The sequence below is a fragment of the Buceros rhinoceros genome, unplaced genomic scaffold (assembly GCF_000710305.1).
Source record: "Buceros rhinoceros silvestris isolate BGI_N320 unplaced genomic scaffold, ASM71030v1 scaffold3812, whole genome shotgun sequence".
In the NCBI taxonomy this organism is placed as follows: domain Eukaryota; kingdom Metazoa; phylum Chordata; class Aves; order Bucerotiformes; family Bucerotidae; genus Buceros; species Buceros rhinoceros.
The window spans coordinates 31,575-44,104 of NW_010396988.1; the positions used below are offsets into that span (position 1 = coordinate 31,575).

The 12,530-nt window shown below is 41.1% G+C and overlaps 1 protein-coding gene across 1 annotated transcript in view; it reads right to left on the bottom strand.

Moving 5' to 3' along the window:
- Positions 1-12,530, bottom strand: part of IFT81 (intraflagellar transport 81) — a 37,374-nt gene that overhangs the window by 7,041 nt on the left and 17,803 nt on the right. Inside the window, exons 10-13 of the mRNA XM_010146056.1 lie at positions 10,805-10,951; positions 3,441-3,590; positions 2,006-2,134; positions 793-882 (exon numbers count right to left, since the gene is read on the bottom strand). Of these exons, the coding sequence (XP_010144358.1) occupies positions 793-882; positions 2,006-2,134; positions 3,441-3,590; positions 10,805-10,951 (516 nt within the window). The remainder of the gene's footprint in view (positions 1-792; positions 883-2,005; positions 2,135-3,440; positions 3,591-10,804; positions 10,952-12,530) is intronic.

Genomic DNA, 12,530 nt, shown 5'->3' on the forward strand with positions numbered 1-12,530 from the left:
TGGGCTGTGAGCCCACAGTGCCGGCTCATGTCCAGCCTTTCATCCACTGGCACCCCCAAGTCCTTCTCCGCAGGGCTGCTCCCCAGCCCCTCAGCCCCAGCCTGCGCTGATGCCGGGGATATTCTTGCTGCCTGTGAAAAGCCGGCTTTCTAGCTGCACACACCAAACACCTCACCTAGATTTTGCTGTCACTTTTAAGAGAACCACAGAAAGGAAGTTTTCTGGAAATCTGGTGGACTGATAAATGGATAGCACTGCCCACTCCTATGGCAATGAGCCAGCCTAGAGCAGCTGTGGACCTCGATGACTTATTTTTCTCAACTGTCTACAAGATTTTGAAAACAAATGGATAAATCTGTCATTCTTACAGACGCATATAGGACTTAGTTCAATGCATTCAGCTATTTGGATGAGATATTATTTGCAACCCATTTAAAAAGGAGAGCGTTAATTGAGATCATTAGTGCTGAGAAGCAGAAAAAGCTTTGAAACCAATTTGAAAACTCTTGCTATCATTTTGAATCATGATTTTTAAATTTTCCCTTGGTGTAGTAATTTTTAAAATTGCTATATAGGACAAGGTTTTCAGCCTGATTTTGTGCCTGCACTGTCAGCTTTTACCAATTCCATCTTTAACATGTTGCCTGTTGCAAATCACTGCTGACCCCTTCTGCCATTTCCAGCTCGCTTTCAGAGTCGATTAGGCCCCTGTACAGCACTACAGGCACCCATGAATTAAGATTTATTTGTGATTCTGTATTTATACAGAATGAGGGAAGCGTTTCTACTAACCTGGCACTTCTGACGCAACGGTCTCAGTTCTTTGATGACAGGAGCTAGGCTTGCCTTCTTCTCTGCCACCATGGCATTCAGTTTTTTCACCTGAGAGAGGGACAGAATAATGCACATTAACACTCTGACACTAACAATACGTTTATATAATTAGGAATGTGAAAAGGAAGAGAAGTAAACCAAAATACGGAGAGAAAAAAACACGAGATGAAGCCTGAACTATAAAACATAAGTTCAGGCCTAATTAACAAAGGGAAGGAGCCCATCTTGCAGTGGGGTCATTACCACAGATGAGACAAATTCTGCTCCCGTTGTTTCAGCTGAGAACGCCCCAGAGAAGGCTGGAAGGCAGCCCCCGTGCCAGACACCCAAAGAGCTTAAGGAGTAGGGGAAAACGAACGAGTTGCACAGAAGTGGACCGAGAGAAAGGAACAAATCCATACTAAAACCACCAACCAACCTATTTAACCTCCACAAAAAGTTTGAAAATGCTAAACCAGAGTCACCTGAAAACATTTATAGTGGAAATTCCAACTCGATCCTCCTTTCTATTTGAGTCATTCTGGTTTAATTATACCACTCTATTTTAAAAGTGCCCCGATGATTTCCAAGAATGCTGTTTGGCTTTTTGCTCTTTTATAATATTTTCCAATTAGAAATTCCAGTTCTTGCTTCTATGGCTATGTGGGAAGTTAAATTAAAACATGACAGATCTGAAGACAACTGAAAATTAGGCTGCAGAGAAAAACACTTCAGCTCTTTAGGCATATTAAGTATTTTTTAATAAACGCTTAACTCTAGTGATTTACAAACATTTTAGAAAAAGCTTCAAAAGATTCAAACCATTTGTGTCTTTCAAAGAATGTGCAAGAACAAATATGAAACCACTCTGAAATCACAAAAAAGTGAAAAACCAAAGAGGACAACTCTTGATATCCCTACACTGCTGAAGGTAGGAAAGTAGGATTTATTTCTAGGTTTTATTTTTTTTATAATTGTAAATTTCTTCTCTGCACATTAAAAGGAATGCACATTTTAGTAAAATTTTTCAGTATTATCTCCGCAGTGTCTACGGTATCGGGGTTTTTTATATATAAACATAGATAAAAGAAAATTAAACCCCCAAACAAAAATATTAAACTTGGGTTTTTGTGCTGAGGAACCAGATATTCAAATAGAGGAAATACAATAGTGTAAGACCAAAAAAAATCACCATTTCAGACATGTTATCTAGTGTCCGGCCTTTCATTTCATCCATTTCACTCTTCACTGCAGATACTCTTTCCAGCTCCTCCTGGGTGTAACTGTATCCAGAAATACCCTTCTTGTCTTCCATAGCTTGCTGCAGACACAGAACAAATGCTGGATGTGAGTCCATGAACCAAGTAAGCCAGTGAATCCCCTCAGAGACCCCCAGACATTGGAAGAAGTGGAAAAGGTAAGTCTGTTATCTGCAAAAACTTGGTACAGCCACATGTTAAGGAAAAAAGTGTCCTTGATTCTACGGGGAGGAAGTGCACAGTAGTCATCTGGTGGTACAATCTTTAGGAAGTCAAGGCTCTGTGGTTTTACTACACGGTAGTTTAGCAAAGGTCTGACTTGAGTGAGGATATTGCTTATATTAACATCCATATACGCTGCTGAGCAAGTGTAGCCACTTCACAGGAACACTCTCTCTGCTGGGATTTCCCTAGAGGTGACTAACATTAGTTACCCTGCTGTAAATAAACACCTCAGAAGTGTTTATTCTCCTTCCTTCTAGCTGAGGGACAATCCTGAGAAACAGCTCAGGTCCTACTCCTAACTTCCCTGGCTGCAGTTCTGGTTTTATTTCTAACAAACAATGAACACCCTCCCGAAAGGCTGTGCCATCACCCACCGCGGCTGAGGCCGTATCCTTCCAAAGTCTGTCCCAGGTATCTTCACACCTTCCATTTTCTCTTAATAAGGCAAATACTTCTATGTTTAAAAATGCAAAATATGTGCGTATAACTAACCAGGTACCAGCTAAATAACCCCAAAGTATTTTGAGAAGAGGAATACTGGTAGTGGAGGAAAGCACTGCAGCAGCAGCACAGCAGAAACCTTCTGTGGTCCTGGCTTCGGAAAAGCATTGGTCCACTTTTACACTGTTCACTGATGGTGAAATGCACTTTCTTCTCAGTGTTCTGGGGTTAGAACGTTTCCTTCCTGCCCGCTCTCTATTTAAATACTGTTCCTACACATTTTGCAGCAGTAACTTGGATCCTACGTGCTGCTGATAACTTCTAAAGCCCTCACTGTGTATGAGGACACCAAAATCTAATTTAAGAATGCTGCCCTAGGAATCCAGAGTCTGCTCTGACTGGAGCTAGTGAAGATTTACCATTGACTTTAAAAAGCAGGGTCAAGCCCCTCAGTCTAAAAAGAAGTCACAGAAGAGTCACGACTGCCTGTAAGAAACAGTTGCTGAACACAAAGTGCAGCAGCTTAACAGAGTCAACAGACAAAAATAAATGTAATACCCTAATGACTGTTTTACTCCTGACAGGAGGAGAGCCGAGGGTGATACCCAGTAGAGCCTAACAAAACACCTCCCCTCGTGTTCTATAGCTGTCACCAGGGCAGGAAGGGTGCCGGACTGGGGGAGCAGTTAGTGCTTGTGTTACCAGCTGCTGCTGCAGAGCCTCATGGCGCTGTTTGAGAAGCTCTTCTGTCCTCTGGAGGATACCGTACTCAGCTGTAATTTCTGCTATTTCCAGTCGCTTCTTTTTATAAAATGTGCTCTTGCTCCGGAGCTTATTAACATAGTGTTTAAACTGGAACGAGAGAGAATAGAAATACCATTTCACTTACAGCAAAAAAGGGCCTTATCCCAGACTGTTGCTATATAAAATGTAATTATCCCATTTGGCTGCATAATGAAGATTAAGTGTTTAGAACAGAGGACTGGAATTCAGGATTCCCAGGGTCTATTTATTTTCAGCTCTCCATTTGTTCACCAAGTGAGATCGGGAAAACCAGCTCTATTGCTTTCTGTCCCAGCTCACTCACTGGGACCAGTGAGATCATTCAGTTCTGCTCACAACCATTTGACGGCTGGAAAAGTAATTACCCTTTGCAAAATGTGGTGAGAATCATGGATAATAAAAACATTAATGTAATAGTAATTCGCACTTGTAACAGGGCACCAGACCAGCAGTGCCGCACCCCAAAGAGCTCTGCAGACCACGAAACATGGTAAGAAAGTGCAGAAAAGCTGGAAGACAAAAGGGCATGGGAAAAGACTCTCTCATTCTCAATAGCTGAAATGTGGTGTCCTCTTTCCTTGACTCTTGCAGACCTCAATGATATCACTGGCTGAGTTTTAAAAATAGGAAAATAAAAGCAGAGTCCTTGCCTAGAGGCAAAGAAATGCAATTATCTCTTTGAGTCAAAATCTAAAGGAGAATTTATATTTTTATTAGAGACTAAGAAAAATTACAGATCAGCAGCCCTGGCTATTTACACGTGAACCTGCGTGTGCTCCATTTGTAAGATACGAAATATCAGGTGTTGAAACAAACGTGCAATATTTTTCTTTGCTTTAATGTTTTCCATCTGCCAAGCAGGCTTAGCTCTCACATGTGAGACTATGAGGCGAACGCCAGTCACAGCTCAAAAACTCATTCAGACCCAGAGATGGAAAAGAGCAAATAAAATTTATTAGAGTACATGATGTAAGAAGAGCCTTCAGAATGCTCTTTGATGAGGAGGGGTTCCGCGTGGGCAGAGTGAGCGTAAACCAGGCAGCCCCAAGGAGGAAACAGGAGCCCTGCTACCACTGACACGAGTTGAAAACTCAAACATAAAAGATCTTAGATTTTGAAATTCACATTATTTTTTCTTTCTGCATAATTATGCCTCTCCCTTCTAAAGAATAAATCCAGAAAACCAACGTGACCACAGCCTCAGAACCCCCAGAGTAACTGTATGTTCTATAAAAAGTGTCCTGGGCAAAATGCCCACGATGAAATCAACCCTGTTCATCTGCCATCCTGTGCAATATCTAGGCCAAAGCTGCCTCTCTCTTGCTATGCTCCAGAACTATTTTTAAAGCCAAAAGCTATAAACGTTTTTGGTGAAAGAACAAACCCACAAATTACTCCATGTGCTCTATGCAGACTGGACTCGGCATGGCTTTGGAAAACCATTTGACATTGTGGGTACTACCTAGGACAAGGACAGATAAGGTCACCTAAGCCACAGCCCTGCGAGCGGGGGCAGTTCTCTGTCACACTGTTCTACTGTCACACTGGCTTGGTTTTATTATTGGCACACTCAATACACTAATACCAGAACGCATTCTTTTTCATAGCAAATTCAGGTGTATCCTCTTAGGTAATAGAAAAGACTTTTTTTAGTTGCTTAGACAATAACAAGTTTTCTGCGATTTTCACAAGATTGTAACTACAATCGCTCCAGCTAACTGAGGACAATTTAAGAGAAGCACAGTCATCCGTCTTGATCGGGTAGTTCCTGAATTATTTCATTTGACCACTGGAATAAAGAATGATGTAAATTATTAAACTTAATGTGTGACCACATGCAGCAATCAAAGCTGAATGATCTTCTGTCAGTTTATCCCAGGAGGAAAAGCAAACTAATATTCTCTTCATTTCTACAGCTACTTTTAAGGTCTTGAAAATAGCTCGAGTGGGAGGTAGAATATTTGCATATTCAATATTCAAGACATAATGTATTTTACAATGGAAGTCAAAGGATCTTGTTGATTAAAGAACTGAATCCACCAATGTTCTATTATTAGTTGATTAAGTTAGGACTATGTAATAAAAATTTAACCCAAAATGAACTACAAGTTGCTCACACTGACGAGCGAAACCTGTCCGGTTTTGGAGATGGATGTCTATCTTTCATCATCTATCTCTGGCTTTTTAAAAGCAAACTTACCCTTTCACATAGCTTTTATTGCAGCCAACAACGGTAGCAAAATGATAATATCTGTCTAAAATCAATCAAGAGTTTGGCAGAATTTTCAGAAGACTTAATCCACTGCAAACGCAGAGATGAGCCCCTCAGAACCTCACTAACTGAAGGCTTCTTTAGATCCAAATTCAGAGCTGGAGTTATTAGCCTGGACTCCATTTCAGTCAGCAGCTTGTAGGGATCTTATGGCAATATTAGGTTTCTTCAGCCTAAAAGCTGAGAATCATTCTGTAGGTTTCCAAAAATTAAAAATAAGCCTCTTGTGCAACACTGGGGCTTTCTCCGTGTAAGCATTACTTCTGAGGCTTTACACAGCTCATGCTCCCACCTATATGCAGATGAAAAACCAAGCCCTTAAAATGCTTTAAAACATTGCATTTTACTGCGGCAAAAGGCCTTTTAAATGATTTGAGTTCACAAAAGAACAACATTGCCCAGCATATCACTTTCAAGTTAACTAACCAAAAGGAATCCATGTCTGAGCAGCAGCAGCATTCTCCCATAGACCAGGTCAAGAGCTCCCTGCGCAGAAGCTCAGCAGGCTCAACCTACAGAATTCCCATGGATCTGTCAGTGCCTGCAGTGAGGTACCATTCAAGGCCATGTCCACTTTTCTTTCTCAAGTGACTTAACACAAATAGTTATTTAAGCTTCAAAGATTAAATGACTGGACAAGATTCCAATGCTGGCACTGAGTGAGCAGTTCAAGTAAACAAGGCTGGAGACCCATGTTTGCTCACCGAGTCAGAGCCCCCTGAGATACAAAAACCATTCAAAGGAAAGCAAAAAAAGATCACGCTTTTTCACTTGGCTATTTTTACGGGTGACTGGAACAGAATGAGCATGGAATCTACATTATGAAATGGAGTGAATGAAAACAGGACTTCGATCTCTCATGTAATGTCCTGCAGCTTGCAGGTACCTGGCATCCCTGGGCAGATTTCAAGCATTATGTTCCATTTCCACTGACAGAATTCAGCAGTGCTTGTACCGCTCCACTTACTACACTCTGACAGAGGTTGCTACCACCAGCCGGTCATACCACGCTTCTGTGAAGTAATGAAGTATTGTGACAATTCGGTATGTGACAAAACCGGATCGCAGCTGTTCAAAAGGCTTCTCCAGGCACATACGGAGCCTGGCAGGTCACTCCCTCCAGGAGAGAACACCAGCGTGTTGACCACGTGCTTCAGCACGTTGCTGAGCCAGGAGCAAAGCCCAGCTCCTCTGATGCTCAGTGTTACGCTTTCACTATAAACCCACCGTTTCCTCTCCTTAAAACTAACGATTGCCCAAGAGAAGGTTCTTAATCCGAGATCACCATTAAAGGAGAAAATGGAGGAGAAAAGAACAAATTTCAGAAAAGAACAAATCTCAGATTAATCCCTCACTTTCGAGTCAAACCCTTAAAAATAGTTATTTTCTGGATTACTGTATCAATTTGGTTGTGTTACATTAATGTAAATATTCTTCATATAAAAGTACTATAGAAACTGAAGTATTAATTGTAAAAGAAAAAAATTTCTTTCTGAAATGCATAATCTAAACAAGGTTCCAAATAAATAGTTTTGCTAATAAAATTATTTCCATAAGCACAACAGTGGCAGAAAATCTTAGCTGGCCATCTCTATTTTTATTAAGAATTGAGGAACAGATGTTTCAATTTTCTAACCAGACCAAGTGGCGGGATACAGACTGTGCACAGTATTAACATTCAGTTAGGAAAAGTTCCTCATCATGACAGATTTTCAGTATTTTTTCCTAAGAGGGTCTCAATTTAAGCTACTAGAGCCACTAGCTGGATATAGTCACCAACTCATACAGAGAAGGACAAAATTCTGAAGGATACGAGCAGCATCACCTCATTCTATTAAACGAGAGTATCTTCCAGCCTGCTCACTGGACAGATCAACCAGGAAAACTTCATCAGCATGAAGCACGATCGCTCTCCTAGGAGCGTTTGCTTCTAGTCAGGAGAGAGGGATTAAAGGAGCCATTACTGATAATTTGGATCAGAATATTTACAATGGAAACCCATTTTCAGTTACCACTGAAAATGCGCAGAGCAACAGAATGGGTAATTTATTTATGCCAGGGGGTGCTGAAAGAGCACTCAGTTCAGTTCAGTTCAGTTCAGGATTCTCTGAATCACTGCATACATTTGGCTGAAATGGTGGCTAACTCCTTGCAGCAAAACGCTTCTGGCTTCTCCAAGAATCGGACAGATTTGCCACTTTGTTCTCCCAGTGTGACCCCCCGCCACTCTCCTCTTCTGATGTGTAAGGAGCCTTTGACAGACAGGAGTATAACTGTGCCTAGAACCCCAGCGCAGTGTGAAGGGGAAGACACCAAATCAATAGGATAATACATCCTGGGTCCAGGCTTAAACCCTTTAACGTTCAAGTTGTGAGCTCCTCTACAGCTAAACTCCTAAAAATCCATCCACCTGGTATGGAGCTCAGCAACTGCTCCTGGTGGACTCAGATGGACCGGACAGGTTTAGAGGAACAGTGACAAGATCTGTGGTCCAAGACTGACTGCTTTCTTTGCCGAAATATTTTGGATATTGTTTTATCAGGAGGCAGGTAGGCACAGAAATTAAACTCCTTAGGTAAATGAACATGAAGCCTCGCATATCTCTTACAAAGCGATAGGACTTTCTATGCCACAATCTCAAAAACATTCATTTCAACTCCTGTAGCTAAGCACAGCTATGATGTGATTCTGTTCTGATACCCTGGGGAAGTCTCAGTTCTTGGGGCCCTACGCTGAACTCTGAAAAGTACAATGCGTTGTGTAAAGAGCTAAAAATACCCAGCTTTACCTAGGATCACTTGCAATTGAACCATCTAAGTGTCAACATTTGATTCCCTCGTTTTCAGGATCTGACAGCTGCAGCTCGGAGCCTGCCAACTTTGCCCCATGCTCATTGTATTGTGTTTGAAGTACTTAAAAAGATTTCATAATCCCTGAAGCAGACAGTTTATTCCTACCTTTTTGTGCTCGACAGAAATGAAGTGGTTATTCCCTGCTGTTTCTTCAAAGTTGTATCTAGCTGTACAACCTCTCCAACCAACTGGAATGCTGCAATGTTCCTTTTACAATTAGAGAAGAAAGCAAAACGCTAGTGCCTAAAAACATAAGCCAGGATTGACCTTTCGGTGAATGAAGTGCTAAGAAGACCTCAACTGGAGATCCAAATGCTGGTTCGGGAGCACAAGCTAGGAAAGCACTGATTCGATTGCCATCTCGTGAGCACCATGATAGCAGAGGATCCAGCAACGCAAGAGAAACGCTGGGTATAGGAGAAAAACAACTTTTTGATTTAACTGTACCATTTAGATGGGTTAAACATGGCAGGATTAAAAGACCATTTTAAACTGAAGACAGCACAGCTATTTGTTAAAATCCCTTTTGTTCCTTTTTGAAAGAACTAAATGTGAAATGTGTGTGACTGCAAGAAGCCTAAGAAAGCTCTTGGCTGTGCCGAGGGAAGGTTGAACATACAGCCTCTTTCTGTCCCCACTGAACACATATATGTTGCCACAAAGACTCACCACTGCTACATTAATCAAGATTTCCTGGATTAATTCCTTGTCTGCTTTCTGGGTTTTATTTTCACTTTAAAAGTTGTGAAAAGCTTTAGCAACAAACCCACTGGGGTAGAAAACCGTGTAGTAGGCAGAAATCTAACACAGTGTTTGTCTCCTTATTGCTACCTATGGAAGACCTGTGGAATGGGTAGAGTATGTTACGGTAAGAGAACTCAACGTCTTAATTCTGCAGAGTCTCTAGGCCTTGGTTTCCACCTGTAGTTTTCATCTGGATTTACAGAAGGGGAGGAAGGCAAGAAGGCACTGGGGAAATTCGCACGGATTCCATGTGCTACAGGGTGTAAGGGTGTACTCAAACACGTTTCCTAGTCGGTTCACTCTTGAAAAGAATCTGATTTTTGTGGAGCAGGCACGTCCTGTGGGACCCTCCTTCTACAGAGGGTGTTCCTGCATTGAGCAGTATTTATAAAAAGCACAGAAACAGATAAAGAAAAAGAAAGCAAAGAGAGTTACTCTTGATAAATGATGGCAGTGCAAATCAACGCAATATGGAGGGAAGATACATTAATACAACACAATATGGAAAAGACGCAGCTCAAACACTCTTTGCCGTAAGTGCACTCAGCAGGTTTTTTCCAAACTGAGGAAAATGATTGTCGTAAGAAAAGTCAATTCACTTTGCTGACAAACCACTACCCAGCTAGAGCAGCCTTATTCTTTGCAAACTTTTGAAGAAGAAAACGCTGCTTTGAGAAGGATAGCTTCAAATGTAACTGCCTGAGCTACGCAGGCTGGGGCGGTCAAAGTCTGCACCCCAGCTAAGCTTCAGGAGGGTTGGGGGAAGTATTTTTCAGTAAAGACTTTTGTAGGTAATAAACACAATAGGACCAATGATCATATATCGTATCGGGAATGGATAGTCATGCAGATCTTTATTGTACATCAAATAATAAAATCAATCCGCATGACTTATCACTTGAACTCCCACTCCCTTCATGAGCCTTGTGGACTTTTCTAACTAGTTATTTGCCATCAATCCATTGTGACGATATTGGTATTACCTGGACTCAGAGTCTGGAATGTTAAGACAGCCCAAGATTCAGTCCTGGAATACTTTTTGATCTCTAAAGTACAATGTGAATGGCTGATAATAATAATTTGAAAATAGCTACAAATCAAGCGCTGCTGCAGTATAAATGTTGGAACGCATTTGAAAGCACTAGGCAGCATTGTACTACAGCACATTACAAAAATAAAGAGTCTTCAAATACGTTGATTTTGGAATTTCATGACCAAAAAATGTGCATTTGAAAAACCAGAGGCCAATCTATTGCAACGCTGAGGCCATGAAGTTTGACAACATCCTGTGAAAATGGGTATGATCCTGTAGAAGCAGTTACTGCAATGTAAACTGAAAAGGAAATTATGAGTGGACAAAAACCGATCCGTCTCACAAAGTTTCTCTCCCTTCCATCCACCGGTACCCTGCATACCTCATCCCCTTTCAGAACGTCAGAGCCTTCTAACTCGTGGGCCTGACTGGTCTTCTGCAGCATCTGCCTTTCGGCGCGGGACATCTCTTCCTTCGCAGCCTGAAGTTCTTCTGCCTTGGCTTCCTTCTTCCGCGAAATGATAGATGCCTGCACGGTCATTAAAAATGCAGATGGACAAATAACGTAAACATCTCCTCATTTAATCACTAGTAAAATGTAATCCATTGCCCTTCAGGCACTGCACCACTGAAACCACCCTTCAACTGTCAGAAACTGATTTTCATCAAGAAATGCGAGCAGGTCTCACTGCAAAGAAAAAAGCATCGACCCCGCATTACACACAGCGGTTAAAGCACCACCTCGCTGATGCTGATGGCAGACTCCCAGCTCTCCGCAGCACGGCCCAGACCTCGAGCAGACCCTTTCTTCCAAGATTCATGTTGATATCTCTTACATTTTAGATTTACATCTCTTCAGCTCATTTCTTCATTTTCATTGAAGAAAATGAGAGGCATTTTAGCTGCTCCTTTTCTTCTACTTAGTCCCTTTTTGTACATATGTAAGATACACCAACATGGCTTCACAGGAAAGTTATCCAAGATTTCACAAATGTCATAATACAGATTTTTATAACTCCAACCTACTCCAACCTACAGAAATATGTTATACGAGCAGCAGAACTGAGCCGCTAAACCTTGGCAAATAGCTCGAAGACGATGCATAAAGCAGCACAGTACAGAAATAGAGTGGATTAACTGTTGGGGTTTTTTTTTGAGTCTAGAAGATAGAGCATTTAAAAAATAATATTTTATAGAAGACAGATTATTTAATAGTACCTAACATTTGACCAGAAGCCAACAGACTTGGGAACATAAGTGTACATTAGTTCAGGAAAAAAAATTAAAAAAGCATTTGTATCCTGCTAAAGTGTACTATTTAAAAATAAGACTTTAAAATAACACAGCACATTAATTTAGATGCATGCGCAGGAATTTGGAGGCATGGCTGGTTTCCTCAGATGAAAGAGAAAACTTAAGAAAAAAAAATGAAGCAAAATACACACCGGCTTTCTCACCGTAGGTTAAAAGGACCAGCTTTATTTCTAAAAATACTACCCCAGCACAATTCTGTTAGAGGTATCTCCGCAATTTGCTTCATGAGATATCTGCAGCGTCAAACAGTGGTACAATGTAAAGGATTATTTTGTGAAACAGAAGCCAGTCCCTCACAGAACAAAGCAAAGACCACCATATGCTTTCAACTCACAGCAGCCACCTGAACTCCTGGAGTGGATCCTCCAGCGAACATAAGTATCTCCCAAGCCAGCTGGGTCTTTGGTACCAGCACATTCTGTGGCAGATTTTTCTTTGAGGAAGAAGAGCATCTCTTACAAAACAAAATGGTGGTGCGCTTCCAATTGCGTATGTGATTGAGCTGCACTCTACATTTTATCTTTTTTTTTTCCTCCCACTGATCCATTTTACTTAAACCTTTTTATTTTTCAAACTGTCACCATAAGCATCCTCAAGAAAACCTTCAATAAAATTATCAGCAGAACAGGGTGCCTGGAAAAGGAATCACTTACATTTCTGTTTAAGCTCCAAAAATCTCAGCATTCATAAAACCTTTTTATAACTCGTGAATTTACTAAGACTAGACCAGACAGTCTGTTTTATAAAGAGACTATTTTATAGCCCCAGGAGAAAAAAAAAAAAAAAAAAAAAAA